General features: G+C 31.5%; 1 protein-coding gene across 2 annotated transcripts in view; it reads right to left on the reverse strand.

Annotated features, from left to right (window-relative positions):
* Ypel (Yippee-like) overlaps positions 1–17371 on the reverse strand; it is a 229224-nt gene that overhangs the window by 161939 nt on the left and 49914 nt on the right. The window contains exon 2 of one of the 2 annotated variants that reach the window (XM_076393843.1): positions 7861–7900. The exons of the other annotated variant lie outside the window; for it this stretch is intronic. Coding sequence (XP_076249958.1) covers positions 7861–7877 — 17 coding nt within the window. The 5' untranslated portion in view covers positions 7878–7900. The remainder of the gene's footprint in view (positions 1–7860; positions 7901–17371) is intronic. 2 annotated transcript variants of the gene reach the window in all.

A 17371-nucleotide genomic window follows, 5' to 3' on the forward strand; every position in this document is an offset into this window, starting at 1 on the left:
ATGTCGGTATTAACAAATATCATTCAACCTGTGTAATATAATATTCATACAATGCTAATAATTTAACATTAAATTAAAATGTAAGTCACATATAAAAATAATTCTCGGTGTTTTTTCGCTACAAGCGAAATATGACATATTTCTGAGAAAATTCATTTAAAAGTTAGTTTTGAAAGTTTAACTATAAGTACGATTTATTTTGATCTCCGTGACTTTATTAAAATTTTTTTTCCACTTAAGAATCCAATTGCAATATGGACCGAACTTAACCGCAACCATATTTTTGAAAATATATATTTTGTGGAGAATCTGTTTGTGTTTGTGGAGAATGATTCTGCCATCAATTCAATCTGATTGGAATTAATTTCACCAATTTTAATTCCGTATGAAGAGAAATATTGCGAATTGTCGAACGGAGTCGACTGGGTAATTTTGTTACTGTTACACCGCGCGACTGATTCGGCTCTGGCTATTAGGACTGTGTGTATATCTTTCACTTGATGGTGTGATGAGTGATCATAGGCTGTTCTCTTTTCAATTTATTCAATTAACCGAAATAGAAATTTCTGTGAACTAACATAGACTGAAGTTGAAAGCTTGTAGTTTGCGGTATACGGACCCCAAGAGCAGATTACAATAATAGTTTCTCAGCCATAGCGTATTTAGAGTTATCAAATCTTGGGAAACCATTCCATACAGGGAATATCATGGATATATGTTACATAATACGGTCACCTGTGTAAAAACTACTTAAATGGTGAACGAGTGAGACGAAGGGGTCTGTTTTCTAATAGACAAAAACCCTCAATGTCGGTTTGTATCGCCGTTTAACAAGTCGTATCTTCTATCCTTTAAATAAAATAATATTTTCACGTAAATTAATAGTTTTTGTATCTAAGCTCCTTCACATATTATAACTTAAATGAGTAGAAACAGTATTATTAAGCAGATTATCAAAGGCAAACTGGCAAATGATACAAATAATTTTATTACAACTGGAACCTATACAAATGGGACAACGACCACGTATATCCCTCGTTTATTTAGGAGGCAGGTATTAATCGTACGAGTGATATAGCATTGACTACAAAGACTGTATGTATGTTTATATTCAACTTAATGGTGTCATAATATGTCTACATTCACTACTTATTTTTGTAAAATAAAATAGCTTTAAACGTCAAACCAACGACATATCATAACTTACATATAAAGGACAATATTGACCAAAGAAATGTATCATAAGACCTAAAATGTAATAGCCGGCTTGGTGGCGCAGTGGTAAAGGCGATAGGACGGTCCTCCCACTGTTGCGACAGCCGCGGGTTCGAATCCCGCTGGGCCATGGCCGTAAATTTATGTTTGTGATTGTTCTAGGCAAGAGTGTAAAATCCGACAAGGAAAATGATCCCAATCACACCAGTAACCAGGCTGGGTAAGACCGGACCGTATATATAGCATATAAATGAAGCGCAGGTTACAAGAACATATGAGACACACTGCCACGATAATTGAAATGCGAGCTTTATATATTTAAGAGAATGCTGGAAAATGGCTGACCACTAAGATTATTATGCTGGCAACTTCCAATGTTTAAATACCGAAAATATAACTAAAAAACCACGCACTTTGATGAAATTGTTGTTGGAGCAATAAACTCGGACAGTCTTATTTCATCGCTCACAGTTAGAGGCTACCACATCCCTAGAAAATTATTATAATTATACTCATTCACAAGGACAACAAAGTGTACAACAAACAAAACGTGAGACTAATAGACATATGTATATTATTTTGGGTGCTCAGACATGTATAATTTGATGACTATAGAAAGAACCGTATTAATAGGACAAGAAACCACTGATCTTTTCTTAGAATTCTGCTTAAAGTAAGTCCATAATATCGAACATTCGGAGTCTCAGTTTACAATGTCGCAGCGAAAATGGACACCAAATTGCCAGCGAGTGAGCTGACGGTCTAGCTCACTAAACTAATACAGTCGGTCACTATACCATACATCTTGCATCGATATTGATGGAAAATAAATGGAGTTGCACGCAATCAGTCAAGCAGTTGCATATGCTTCATTTTTCAAAAGTGATAAGTGTAGAAAATGTATGTAAATTAGTGATCGCATAATGATCGAGATTCGTTCATTCCACTAAGTTAACAATGTTTATTTCATTATTACTGCATATATATTTTGCCCATTGTATTTGATTGCTTTTTTTATTTCTTGTAATACGTATCAAATTACATTTTAATGAAAAGATTTTAGTTTATCAAAATGTATTTTTATTGTCTTTATCAACACTAAAAATATAAAATGTTTTAACTCGCTATGTAATTTTACATTAGCGATAAATAATCAGGGACAAACTTTGTCTGTTTGGATGTCCAACATTTCATTTTCTCAAAACTAACCTATCATCAATTTAAGCTCGCCAATCTGTCGTAGATTCTGGAAGTACTAGCCGCTATTCTATCAAGGATCATAGAAACATGCATCGGTCTACACATAAGCTAAACATAAGCAAGGATATAATTTAAAAACCCTTGGAAAAACAGCGTAAGGTTCAATCAAGGCTAAAGAATTGTGATCATTACTATTGAACATCATTACATGGATCATTACTGACCGTAATAATCATTATAAGGCATCTTATAGGCTTAGTAGAAAGCCAAGAGAAATAATAAACATAACTAGAAGAACAACTTTGCAGAAGATGTTATAAAATATTACAGATCCGTGTGGAGCATGTTAGATTTAAATAGATAATGTAGTAATAAAATACAAATTGTACAATTGTACAATACAATACAATTGTAAAATACAGTTAAAATGTTTTTATATTATATGTATAAAATGACGTGTGTGTTTTTTTTTGAAGCTAAACATAAAATAAACGGTTATTATTATTTTTTAAATGTTTCTAGCGTTGTTATTATGTAGGTTCTATAGCAAGAAGTAACTTCACTAACGTATTTGACAGAAGATCGACAGTCAAAGCCCAGTAAGAGAATTGTACTTTCGATTGAATCTTTTTACTCATTTTAATAATTTTTGATCAAAAAAAACTATTAATTATTGATACATACGTCGTTAAGTAAATTGACGTGATGACTTTAATCGGATCCATTACGTTTAACACCGCTCATCGATATATACCACCTTGACCTTAGACCTCCCAAACTAGCCAAAAATTTCAGCATTTCGTCCAAGTAGGCGTGGTAGGTTACGTCAAAGTTTCTGGGTCATTACCAAAAACAATCGACGAACGCGTTCCACGTCCATCCAGGTGCCAAAATTGTATTATTTTCTTACTATTGGCGTGCTTTACAATTACCCAACAATAAAGCTGATTCGTAATGAGTCAGTAACTTCAATCGATTAAATGATCTATAGTAAGTATAAAACGATTGAGGCAAAACATATATGTTTTTTTCTGGTCGTTAATGTGTTATTGCAGTTAGTATACTAATATTAAAAAAACCACCCTATATTTTAGGGGATATAAAAACTACAATAGATCTTTAAATAAACATGTGGATATTGGAATTTATAATTTTTATCACCATGCTTATAAATATAAACAATAACCTTATTTGTTTGTTATCAATTGTTCTTTAATATGAAAAAAGACCAACACACGTGTTCTATGAGACAAAGGTTACACCGCCAATTGTTGATTTCTTAGAATTGGCGGTTTTAATACTTGATTTTATATTGAATATAGTATATTTTTTTAATATAGATTTAAAATTTGAAAAACTATTAGTCTAGAGATCGATGTACTTTGTAACGTTCATGTAATTGTTAGAACAGTTTATAAGTGCAGAAAATGGCAAAAAGGAAATATTTCTCTTGAACAGCGTTTTGTTATGGTCTAAAACCAGGCGGTGGAATGCATGACGCATACCTGGTCGCGGAGACTTGCCCTGGAATGGCAAGTTGGACCGGGTTATGTTGGACTGCCTCTGGGCTTACCAATACTCTAAACCGAAACCGCCTCACAGTTGACCCCCACGGATCGCTACTGCTACTGCATTAAATTTGGGGATATGGTACCCGCTGATGGGGCAGCCGTTATTGGGCACGAGGACCCGGGGATTCTATTGATTCGCGAACCTGAGTTAATACACAACTGGATATTGTAAACTCTCTTGAACAGCGTAGTGCTATCAGTACTTTGGTCCAGAAAAATAGAGTATGCTTCAAATTACAAAAAATATCGTTTCATATACAGATATACATTATACTCTTATACAAAAACGAGCTAATGAACGAAATTAACTAAGAAACGTTTACTGTCTTCTAGCCTAATAGGATGGTAGCAGTAAAAAACCCGAGATTAACTAGTATTCACAAAATAAATACACCGGAGTGGGAAAAATTCCTTATAGACAGATGAGCTTGTGTATACTGTTGAGCATGGTGGTAGTAGTGGAATAGTTAGATGGAGTTAGAGTTAATGGAGATGATATGGTAACAATAAGCGATTCATATGATTCCCACATCATATGATTAAAATTGGCGGAAAACTAATTAAAGAAGACTCTCAGATATAAATCCGTGTTACGTCTTTTTATGTAAAGACGCATTTAATTATATATGATTTATACGTCGATGGGCAATAGTTCTTTCTTCGATGGGTAAGATAGTTCCGATGTCCTCGATGTAATTAGTTGTAACTTTGAAAGTTGTAAAAAGTTAGGTTAAGTTAGTATACAAGCGGAAAAACAGTAAGCATTGTAAGATAGAACAAAGATAGAATAAGAATATAAAAGTTTAAGGTAACACGTGCAGTGTGTAGAAATTAAAAATAAGTGAATAAAGTCCATAAACAGTATATTATTTGGTGAAGCGAAATTGCGGGCAAATCGCCCCAACAAATTGGTCCTTCGGGCCGGATGCAATTGTGAATATTGCGACGATACAGTTAGAAAAAAAAAACCAATACATCTTGAGTATTGGTCCGACATTTTTGTAGTTGGAAATCATGTGGCTTGTTTTCGTCATGGAATGGAAACAAGAAAAGAAACAAGTTTGGTCACTGTACGCAGTGAAAAAGTAATTGGTAGAAGATTTAAAAATTTTGTTTAATTGGCTATTGGGGCTAATTAACTAAATAATTTGTAATTGGAAGAAAAATCGTTGGAGCTGGTTAACCAGTTGGACGTTGGCTAGCTGAATACTTTTGGAATTGGAACTTGGATCTTGGAGAACTTGAACGTTTATGGACTTATACACATTAAAAACTTAACAATATAGATATTATTGGCACTAACTTGTAAAATTTGAACTGATTCAATCATGGCAAGAGATCTAAAGTGTTTGGTCAATCGTAGGGTGGAATTTAAAAGACAACTTACTGCAGCAAATCAATTTATAAATAAAATTATAAGAACTGCACCTGCATCTCCTAGTGATTTGGACATGGGTAAAGTCAAATGGCTGATGAACTAAATATTAATGATTTAACAGAGCATTACAGGGAAACAGAAGTATTTGACACTTTATATTATAGAACAATATCACTATATCGGCTCACCCTACATGTAAATAAATGCGAAGAACAAATGAATAATCAAGAACAAGGTAATTCAATGTTGAAACCATCATCTCTTACTATTAGTTCAAGACCTTAATTGGCAACTATTCCAGTTCCTAAATTTAACGGTAATTCTAGGAATTGGTTGGAAGTCAAAGATACCTTTATCCGATACAAATTGTTTTATTGGGGATTTGGAGAAAATATACTTTTTAAAGGGTGCTTTGGAAGGTGAAGCTGAGGAAGTTATTCATTCAATAGATTTCATAGGCCGCAAATTATAATGTCATTTGGGACATGTTATGTGATCGATATGATGATCCAAACTTATTAATAAACGATCATTTAAACCTATTAGTAAATCTACCAAATATGAATGAAGATTCAAGATTATGTTAACCTTCAAAATATGTTGGATGGGATTAATCATGACTCTTTAAATTTAAATTCTTTAAATAAACTGGGTGTTAGTACGGAAACATATAATCATTTAATAATATCTTTAATGTATGATAAATTGAACATTTTTACACAACATATTTGGGAGGAGAAAAAACCTCGAAATCATAGACCAAATTTAACTCAATTTAAGGAATTCTTAAGAACCAGAATTGAAAAGTTAAAGACCTTTGATGACAATAAAACAAAAACTGATAATAGGACAGGTCAAATGCAAGGTTATAGAGAAAACCAAGAATTGTCTGTTAAGGGAAATTTTAACATATTGATTTTATCACGCAGTGGTGTTAGGTGTATAACTACTGGAAAGAAAACAAAATGTAAGGTTAATATTACTCAGAGTGAATGTAAACAAATACTAAAAGAAGTGAAAGTGCAGGTTTGGCCTTTTTTGTTGGAAAATAAATTAATCAGAGATTTCGATATCACACAGGGATGCGATCATTTTACTAAATTAAAATATCATAATTTGGTGGCTATGGCGGTCATAAAAGAATTTGATTTCAATGGAAACTGTAAAAAAGAAGTGTTTCATTGGAATATATTAAAAGGTAATTGGAATTTAAAAATTATTGGTCCTGATATGGTTCAGGGAAGAAATGGATTTTACATTTGTCATTACGGCGTTTATATGGAGAACGCAGTAGTGAGCAGAGTATTTGCGATTAACAAACTATTCATTGTATGGTCTTCGAGTGGTGGATTCTATTACGAAAGATCATCCTTGTTCGATCGTAGATTTGTTGAAACAATGTACAGTAGGCATACTGTTGCATTGTAGGCCGATAAATTGTGTGGTCTCAAAGAAGATATTATGGTATTTCAATCTGAAATGTTTTGTGGATTTTTGTCAAGTAATTACAGTAGCCTATGGTATTGTATTCACTAAATTTTTGGTCATTTTGTCATTCAGAGTCGTTATTGACAAAGAAAATGATTATAATGTTTTAGAATTAATTAGGCATGATCTATTAATCGATAAACTGTTGATTGGGACAGATAAACCTACGAGTTTGAAGCGTTTTGTCATATCCATCTTGTTAAATTAGAACAAAACTTATTTGGTCGTTAGTAAGTTTTCATTCACTGATCCTGTAAGTGTGGATAATACTTACATTAATCGTTTATTTTTGGTTAAAATACATGAAATTGGAAAAGAAAAAATTGTTGATTCAGTCTGGTTGTCTGTTTCAGTATATAGTCATTTATACCATCGTATTCTCTGGTTTTCGAAGCAGTTCTTGAATCCGTTTTCTCGAACGGGTTTAACGCTGTGGACATATTTAGTTCAGTTTCAGTAATCTCGTCGATAATCATCTTAAAACAATGATGATGACATGATGATGGAACTAAATCAAGCAAAGGCCGGTTGAGATATGAAATTAACTCACATTTCGATGAAGAAAGCTGTGTATGACGGTGCATTATCGTTATAAAAAAATAATTTCAAATAAATAATGTATTCATTCGCAGACGACGCCTAACACAAATAATAATGAAATGCGACATTATTTTTGCCTTCTTACTATTTTATGATCACGGCAGTATTCATATAGCGAGACAGGATATTTTAAACAACTTTGGTTAATGATTATATTGATTTATTAATATTTCAACATGCATAATACAAAAAATGCGGAAACAAATGAATGCAATAAATAAGCAACATATAGAATAAATGACAATATTGATTTCTTTGTTATTTATGAATATGGCGAAAACTCATTAAGATTTCGAATATACACCATAATATTTTGCTTAATTTGCTTTAGTATAGGAGAATTGTATATACAAGACAATAAAATTAAACCAATATAGAATTAGAGAAATAATTGAACATAATACATACCTAAAGCAATTCAGCATACAGTTATTATGATCGGGTTCATCTGCAATGATGACAAAAATATTAATAATATTATAAAATATTTAATCATCCAATATCAAAATAAACCCATCATAAAATATTTTCTGTAAAAAGTAGTTCTGTCGAAACATAAACAATGGTAGGAAATAATGAGACAAACAAATTTGTCCACGAACAAGAAAAACACAACAATTCCATTTATAAAATTTTCATTGAGGTAAAGGCTTGAAGGTCGTTTGATAAATCGTTAAAAAACGATAGAAAAACAACTCGTAACTCCTTTTGAAATAAAGTAGTTTGGTATTATATTAATTGGATATATTTGCTTTAATCCCTACACATAACTACCTATAATTAACAATCTTAATAACATAATCTGATTTTACCTCTATACATTTTTTAAAGTTCTTTTTGGTCTTCGAATTTTTTTGATTCATTCTCCTGTTTATTAAACCATTGTCTTATTAATTCCTTTATTTCTGAGGTGATGTATCAATATTTCCTTCAAAGTTATGTATTGAGGCAGAAACGTTTTTCTAATTTTTCAAATAAACAAAATTTTATATAAAAATATAACAAATACTTTGTCGATTATTTCGTGAGTGTTGTTAGGAAGTTTCTATTTAACATGTTCACTATTATTCAATCACTAAGGTCAAATCATCATGGCAACTTCACAAAGCATGATCCAAACTTACCAAACAAAATTCTTCACATCATTGTTAACGCCCTGTGGTATATTAGAAATGAAATATCGACAAAGATCTAAGGGTACCAAGAATCAGCGAAGAAATTAAGACACTTACGAAAAAAAACACCAAGAGAGATTTGTGTTAACTTATAACCCTTTAAACTAATATAGTTAAATTAATATGTGTGAAATTGTGTTGTGTTTTAAAACTATGTATAATGCACCAGCGTAAGTACATCCATCAGTTTATGCCTGAAATCTTAGAAATGTTCACACTTAACCTTCATACAAAATTAGATAGTCATAACTAATAACGTTATAATATATGTGCCGTGCGCTTTTTAAATAATAAAAAAAATCATAACAGATGCACATAGGCAAATTTCTTTCTCTGAAGCATTCCTTTAATGTTTACATTAACAACAGCCAATAGTCACTGATGGCCAGATCTGGATTATGGCAAAGCAATTTGAATCATAATTATCTCAATTTAACATGGTGCATAATTGCATGCAATGGTGCATTTCCAAAATAATCATTTTGTTGCGCCTTTACCGGTTGCTGCGTACTCAGCTGATAATATTGTTGATTTGGTGTGTCGTAATTCATCCATTTGTCACATGTCAATACAAAAATCCTGCTTATTTCGCTTAAACAGCTTCAAATAGAGCTCTATATAGTGCATGTGTTGCTTTTGAACTACGGTGAACATGATAACTAATCATGCAAAATAATATCTTCTACTGCACCAACAACTGCCAAATTCAGGATACTTAAATAAAAGATAAAGATTCCAAAAAACACTTATATATAAACAGTATTTTCCAATTCTTTTATTAAAATTATTATGTACACATCAATAACTATTGGCTATTCATTAATCTACTATAGTTTTAAAACCAAACTCCAAATTGCCATGAAATGTACGCGTCATTTGAAGGTTAACACTACTAGGTTACGTGTTAGGACACATCCTGTACTAATTGAGTTATGAATTACATTTATTTGAGTTCAAAACGCCGATGAGAATAATAAAAATACCAATAAGCCCCCAAAACTGAACATATACTGTGTAATGGCCGAATAAGTTCTATTTAAAACATTCCACAATAACAATAATATTGTTTATTATTTGAATACTCACTGCAGGCGCTTTATAATTGCAACTATTTATTTGTAATGTATATCAACAAGCATATGTTTTTAGCAATCATCTTAACAAAAAAAAACGACATAATGCTTTTCCTTGTAACGCTACATAAAACTCTTTTTCACCAATTAACTCAAGCTTCTTAGTAGGTTTCAGTATTATTATTCTCTGTGTATTACGCTGCTGGACTCCTTGAACCTTAAAGTAATTATGGCATATTAACCTTCTTCATTTTTCTGTGTATTCTTTGTGATATTATTAGACCCTAGAAAAAGAGTCTGTATTTTTTTTTGTGAAAATTGAGAAATTATTTTGCAAAATTAATAAAAAAACATATTGAATTTATTGTCTATTGTTGGCTAATACATATATTTCCCTCAATATTATTTAAGTTTTATGTCGAAAAAACGAGTTGAATCTGCCGAGACTATGTAGAGACGCAGAAAAAATATCGATATTTTCTGCAAAAAATGTCGATATTTTTCGCCGATATTTTTTTGCCAGGTATATCGATATTTTTGTAGCCGATATTTTTCGATATTTTTTCAGAATAAATTAAATATAATTTTTAATAAACCTACAAATTGGTATTTAATTTTAAAGGTTTATCTAAAACATTACAACTTTTTAAGAAATTTAGAAATAATATATATTTTTTTAGGTTAATATTTCATTATTTTTATTTTTTCTTAAATATATTTTTTTTTGTAAAATATCGATAATGCTTATACTTATTTGCAAAAAAATATCGATATATTTTTTGGTGGCCCACACCCCTACTATGAATAGTCGAGCTATACTGGTTATATATTTACAACAAAAACGATGGTCTAACATATCAATGTTATATTGCAACCGACAGCAGTTTCTCATAATTGTTTGATCAACAATGAACAATATAAATAAAATATAAATATACCGTGGAAGCCCAAATATTACAGGACCAAGTTAGTTAATATCGAGAACTTGAATCTTAACAATAAAAAAAAACAAAGATACTGTTAACAAGATATGAATAAAACTCTTGTTGCCGCTAAAACACTAATTAAGTTCCATCATTGTATAAACATATTTTAACTCAACTTGCAATGATTACTAACACTACTAACAATAGCCAGCCGGTTTGGTGGCATAGTGGTTACGGTGACAAGACGGTCCTCCTACTGTTGCAATAGTCGCGGGTTGAAATCCTGTTGCGGCATGGATGTACTTTATGTTTGTTATTTTAAATGTTTTTATAGGTAACAGTGGAAAATCGACAAGGAATAACCATCCCAGTCAGGTCAGTAACCAGGCTGGGTAAAACCGGATATCTTCTGGGATGGTCTCTAAGTTGGTTAATGCCGAGGACTGTGATTCGGAGCTCACGATAAACCATCGATAGTAATAAGAGGATTAATATATATGCTGAAAATATAATATAAAATATATAACTTGTTTACCTCATAAATAATTATTCAATTTGTTTATATAAAATACAATGATACACTGTTAAAATTTAGAAAATCTTTTCTTATTTAAAGGGCATTTTCTTATTTACTCTTAATAATATTACTGAAGCTCTACCTACATATAAATTTAACTGAATGTACAATGTGCTTCATATGCAAGAATACAAAACATTTGGTGCCAAATCGGGGGGACGATCGGTCAATTAATTTTTTGGCCAAATGGGTGGTTATTTCAGTTGATGTGTCAGAGCTCGAAATATTTTCTGACACAAAAATTATTTTGGACGACCGTCACTCTCACATTCGTTCTTGAGCGAACTGTGGTCAAGATTAAATTCATTACAGCAACGTTTCACATAGATCGCGGGTGGAAACGTCAGCTGAAGCCTAACAACACTTAGCATCGCCAAGGTTTAAAATATAAGCAGCAGACCTCACATTTGTGAATTGCTGCTGAAACGAAGAGAAATCGAGCTCTCTTTGAAGCAATGAAGGTGACGGTAAGTGTTTGGTGCGATTGGAAAGGAATGTATCATCTGGAGCCGCTCAAACCTGCCCAAACCATTAAAATAATTAAACTTTTTGTTATCGACAACCGATACGATTGAATCAGACAACTCTGTCACAACTTCTCTTCCATCACAACCACAAACACCTCCCAAAATTGAGAGGGGTTGACTAAAAAGTTCTGATATATCCACCGAATAGCCCAGACATTACCCCGTTCGACAATAATTTGTTTCGGCATCTGCTAAACTCTCTTAATAATGGAATCGTAAAGTTCTACAGTAACGAAATTATGTTCTTACACGGAAATTGGGAAAAGTTTCCGTTCAAAACAACACATATATTATTGACTATGTTTGATGATTTTTAAATGTATATGAATAAATTCGCTTTGAAAAAAAAACATAAAAATAATTAATTTTTGTTGACACTTTATATGATAGCGATTATGAACAATGAGTTAAAATGTTAATTTTTATGTCACCATGTCAAAAACGATACGACATAGTCACTCTACAATGTCCTTTCTGTGATCTGCCTAACATATGTGCAAAATCAAAAATTTTACAAAATGGTTTTTTATACCAGCGGTACCTTTGATACCTTTCAATATGAAGCACAATCCAAATAGAAATAACCCACACTTCAAAACAAATCAACAGATAGACTACCTCAACTATCTAATTACTAATAATATTATTATTATATAAGAAAAAATCCAATAAATTCGTTGACCTATAAGTCTATATAAAAAACGTTGTTTCTAAAAACTAATTATAATTTGGACCAACCTTGACTTTATAATACTTTATACAATTGTATATTTTCGCAATAAATAGTAACGAGCAGAAATAAAATAGTTGTTAAACCAGCTGTGCTTAAACATATTTAAAATAAAAAAGTAAGCAAAAACAGTTTTTTTCCTTTAAATAATGGACAAAAATGATGATGAAACATTATGTTTAGATCTACTTGATACAGGAATGTTTATAATACATTTTTCCTAGCCAGAAAAATTTTAATAAAATTGAATGCCACCTGTATCATCGAGTTTTAGACGGTAATGAGAAATTTAATTGTTTCATTTTCAAGTAAATTATTTATTTTATGTTTTCAATATTAAAAAAAATAGTAATAAATAAATTCTAAATTGTTTACAATAGAGTCACTCGCTCTCAGAGTAATAAGAATTTGGAGAAAACATTCGAAGCAGAAGAATCTGATGATGACTGCGCGTTGGATAGTAGTGATGATGAATATTTTCCTCCGAGTCAGGCGGCAGGTTCGGATTGTGATGATACAGATAATTAATATTTCTATTTTCTCTTGTCTACGTTGATAGATATAATGTATTTTATAAATTGTATGTTTTATTCATAATAGATGATGAAATAGCACTCAATAATGAAGATAAAGACCAGGAAGATGAAGATATAGATGAAGAATCAATTTATAAAAATATATGGTAAAGCAAAGTATTTATAAAAATCATACTAATGAGACATCAAAGAGCCCTCGAAGAAATAAGCCGAGAAGAGAAGGCTTAAATTATTTTTAGATTTAGTAGATTTAGATCGTGATTATTTAGATAAGATTTTCGTACTCCTCCAGTTTATGGAGGGACGTATTTGATTTATTTGTTGATTGATTGACACACACGGCTTTTTTGCCTCTGAAAGAAACTATTCGTCACCGTTGACGATGATGATTTTTTTTTTCTATCGATAATTATTCTACAAAGAAAAAGTGTTCCGAGCTAGTTTGCTTAGTATTTATGTTTTTGTTAATCTTTTCTAATTATTTATTCCTTGATTTACTTTCACTTTGGGCTGCTTCGGATGCTGAAGATGTTCTGTTAAAAATTATTAAACTACTTTAGACAATGGTTCTTACAATGGTTCCCTTAACTGAGTAGGCGCTATATTCGCTGACACAGATATCGAGACTTCTAGCATTCTTCAGGATATAGTTCGCATTGTACTGTTATATGGCTTGAAAATTAATTAAGAAAAGACCAAAATATTGATAACTGATGGATGACCTGTTATTCATTTCAATTGATTCAAGCTATTGACTTCAAGTATTTGAGATAAGTAATATTGGAGAAGAAAATGGCATTTACAGCTGAAATAATAAGCTGAATCGGTCAAGCTGCAGTAATTTTGAATTGGTTTACTTTTTTAAATTTTGTATTTTTATCTAAAATTTATATATTACAATACATTATGATCTCGGTCTTCCGTTCTTTACCTTATATAAAGCTACAAGGATATATTGACTGGTTTCACAACCTTAAATCTTGCTCCAGAAATATCACCAACAATATGATCTTTCCTACAAAAGCCCGCTACAAACAATCATTTTCTTCTGTATGGTTGGGACAACCATCTCTAGGTATCAATGCCTTTTTGATTTTATGACTTTTACCATTCTTTATAAGTCGTACCGTGATATACGAATAGCAGAATTGGACTGTTTAGGTTCTATACCTACTTTTACAAGGATAATCTAATAATTTAATGCTAATCACCTTCCACTGGTTGCCAAATAAGGCTTCTTATAGTCTTCATAAATCCATTTTTGGTCACTTTTCTGATTAACATATTTCCTAGCGATTTTCAAACAACGGGGCCTACCTATGTTTGCTTCTCTAAGAGGCTGAGTGTAGAAGAGCGGAAATATAACTATCAAGACTAAAATATGTTTCTTTTAAACGCATATCTTGCCAGGCCTTCTGTATAGCTCCGAGACTCGGACACTTACAATCTCATGTAAGCTTGACATCTTTAAAATGCCATGTTTAACACAAAAAATCAAACGCATTGGATCGAGATGCGATAATAAGTGCACAGCTGTGTAAAAAATCTAGAGAAGCAAATTTCAATACCAGATGTATCGGAAAGCCATTACCGCTTTTTCGAAAGAAAAACCACACCATTTTCAAGAAAATGCAAAAATTTATTTATTCAAAATATTGGCTCTTTGATTCTAGATATCTTGCCCATCTTTCAGGCAATTTATGTATGCCATACAGAAAAAAATGTTTGTCCATTGAGCAAAATAACTCGTCGACTGCTTAACATATTTTTTAACTTCTTCCAAATTGGCGAAGCCAAACTGCAAGCGCGTGTTTTACTAGTTTCGTTCTACTGATTTTTAACATTCTGACTGTCGTCCTTAAAGAAAGTTATATGTAATATATATATAATTTTATGATTTTTTTTGTACTTTGCTTGTAAATTATAATATATTGTATATTAATATAACAGCATTTTGAAACGATATTTTTTTAAGATTGTTAGTGAAATAGGGTAAAAGGATTAAAATTGTGAATGATAAATAGTAACATATTTTTGACTATTTTTATGGTAATAACAGATAATTTTTTTTTCATTGACTTTTTGGTTTCGATTTAACTCCCTCGATTTTTGTTCAAGTCTTTTGATTGTCAAAACTACTTTCCTAAAATTTTGAAGACAAAATTTAGTTTCGAAAGGTTCCAGAAATTGAATCGATTCGAAAAGATTTGAAGAAGTTTATACAGTAGCAGTTAAATTTCGTAAAAAATATTAACCGTACAGAGGTAGTAAACTATATTCAATATTTATACAAAATATTTCTCAAAAATGAATTTTCTGAACAATTTATTTTCTTGGCTATTAAAAAAATCAAGATTATTATCCCATTCCTTTTCACAGATCCACAGAACATTCAAATATAATAGTTATGTTACTTATTTTAAAATAAAATTATTCATTGCATATTAATAGCAACCAATAATTATTTTTTCCGTACGCGAAGGAATAGATATATATATCTATTCCTTCGCGTTATATAATCTGGTTATATAATCCGTCTCGATATATAACCGTTGGAAAATATAAGTACATTTAAAATTAACTGCTTCAAGCAATTATCTCCGTCCTTTCCTCTCTCACAATGTATACAGGAAAGAATTCGTACATCTTCGTCTGACATCACGAATGGAAAAAACAGTCCAACCTTGCATTTGACTGAAAATAGTAATTACTATTTTGAGTCACTAGTTTTTTGATTATCGACTGTTTTCAGTCGATAGTTCCCAACGCTAATCATGACGTTTTTAAGAATTCTACCGTATGTGGTGCTTGTTGTAAAACTTTAACAAAACATGATGAGCACATGGTGGCGCAGTGGTAAAGGCGATGGTCCTCCTACTGTTGCGATAGCCGCGGGTTCGAATCCTGCTGGGGCATGGTCATAAATTTATGTTTGTGATTGTTTAAAATTTGTGAATGTTCTAGGCAAGAGTGTAAAATCCGACAAGGAAAATGATCCCAGTCACGCCATAACCAGGCTGGGTAATGGATGTCTTCTGGGATGATTTCTAAAGTTGCTCACTAGCCAATCGGTAGGCTTAATGCTGAGGACCGTGGTTCGGAGCCCACGTTAAACTTTAGGCCCAGTCCAGATAAACCCATAGTTGGTAAAAAGAGACTTCAAAATATATAAAAAAGAACATGATGAAAAATTATTAGTAAATATAAAACTTTCAATATAATTACAAAATATTGAAATGCCAATTAAATTTATAATAATATTTCAGAATATTGTATTTTTATAATAGATAAATTATATTCCATGAGCTGAAAATATCCAGACAACCACGAAAGACACGGATTATTTTTATTTAAATATAGAGCGCAATTATTTAAATCTGATTATCCGACTGAAACGTCTGTTTCTGAAAACATCGTTAAGCGCTATTTTAATTATTACTACTAATGAATGTTTTTTATGCTACAAGTTATATAGTAGTATCTCTATCCTTTAGTATCTGAAATATTAGATGGCGACTATTTCAATTCCCGCCCAGACCTAGCAATTAATTTTAATGAATTACTACAAAAAACAGTTCGGCGTATTGATTATTTGTTTAATTCAACGAAAAAATTAATCTGGTTTGTATCATTTTAAACGAATGTTTTCTTTAGTCTAATGTTTACGAAAATATTTTTATTTTGTAAGGTATATTGGACGTGAACAGGTTATAATGGGGACAAGTACAAAATATATCGGTTTGACCTGGAGTTCATGAAAATCTTGAATTCAATTCATTATCTCTTGAATTCATTCAATTAACCGGAATCAAATTACTTATCCAAAAAATAAGACAGATTGAGAGTCGTGATGTTCGAGGAAAAGTATCGCAGCTGAAGACGTAAGGCCATAACGGGTGAATTGAAGATGTTCAAAGGCATCTAGTTATAGAATATTTCAATAAGGAAGCATTCACGTTTTTAAAAATGTCTTTGGTCTGTCGATTCTAGGCACAAGCATGGCACTGTATAATTAACAGTAGTTTAAGTCCTTCGATAATAACAGTTCAATTGAAAAGTATCCGGCCTGACACATAGATGGCGCTACTAGAATTAAATCCATATGTTCTTTGGTTAGCGCTAAAAAGCCCGCGTGTATAAATTGGCCATCAAAAGATGCGTGTATTAATTGGACAACTGTCGGATCATTAGTTTGCGATTTATAGCATTTTGAGTGAAGCAATTTTTGTTATTGTGAAAAAAATGAATAAAAAGGAATTTCGCGTGTTGATAAAATATTGCTTTTTGAAGGTAAAAAAATACAGTTGAAGCAAAAACTTGCCAGATTGGTATGCCAAGTTTAGACGTGGATAAATGAGCACCGAAGACGGTGAAT

Source organism: Rhynchophorus ferrugineus, unplaced genomic scaffold (genome assembly GCF_030347505.1).
Source record: "Rhynchophorus ferrugineus isolate W39M unplaced genomic scaffold, kcgeb_rfMv2 rfM1, whole genome shotgun sequence".
Classification (NCBI taxonomy): Eukaryota; Metazoa; Arthropoda; class Insecta; order Coleoptera; family Curculionidae; genus Rhynchophorus; species Rhynchophorus ferrugineus.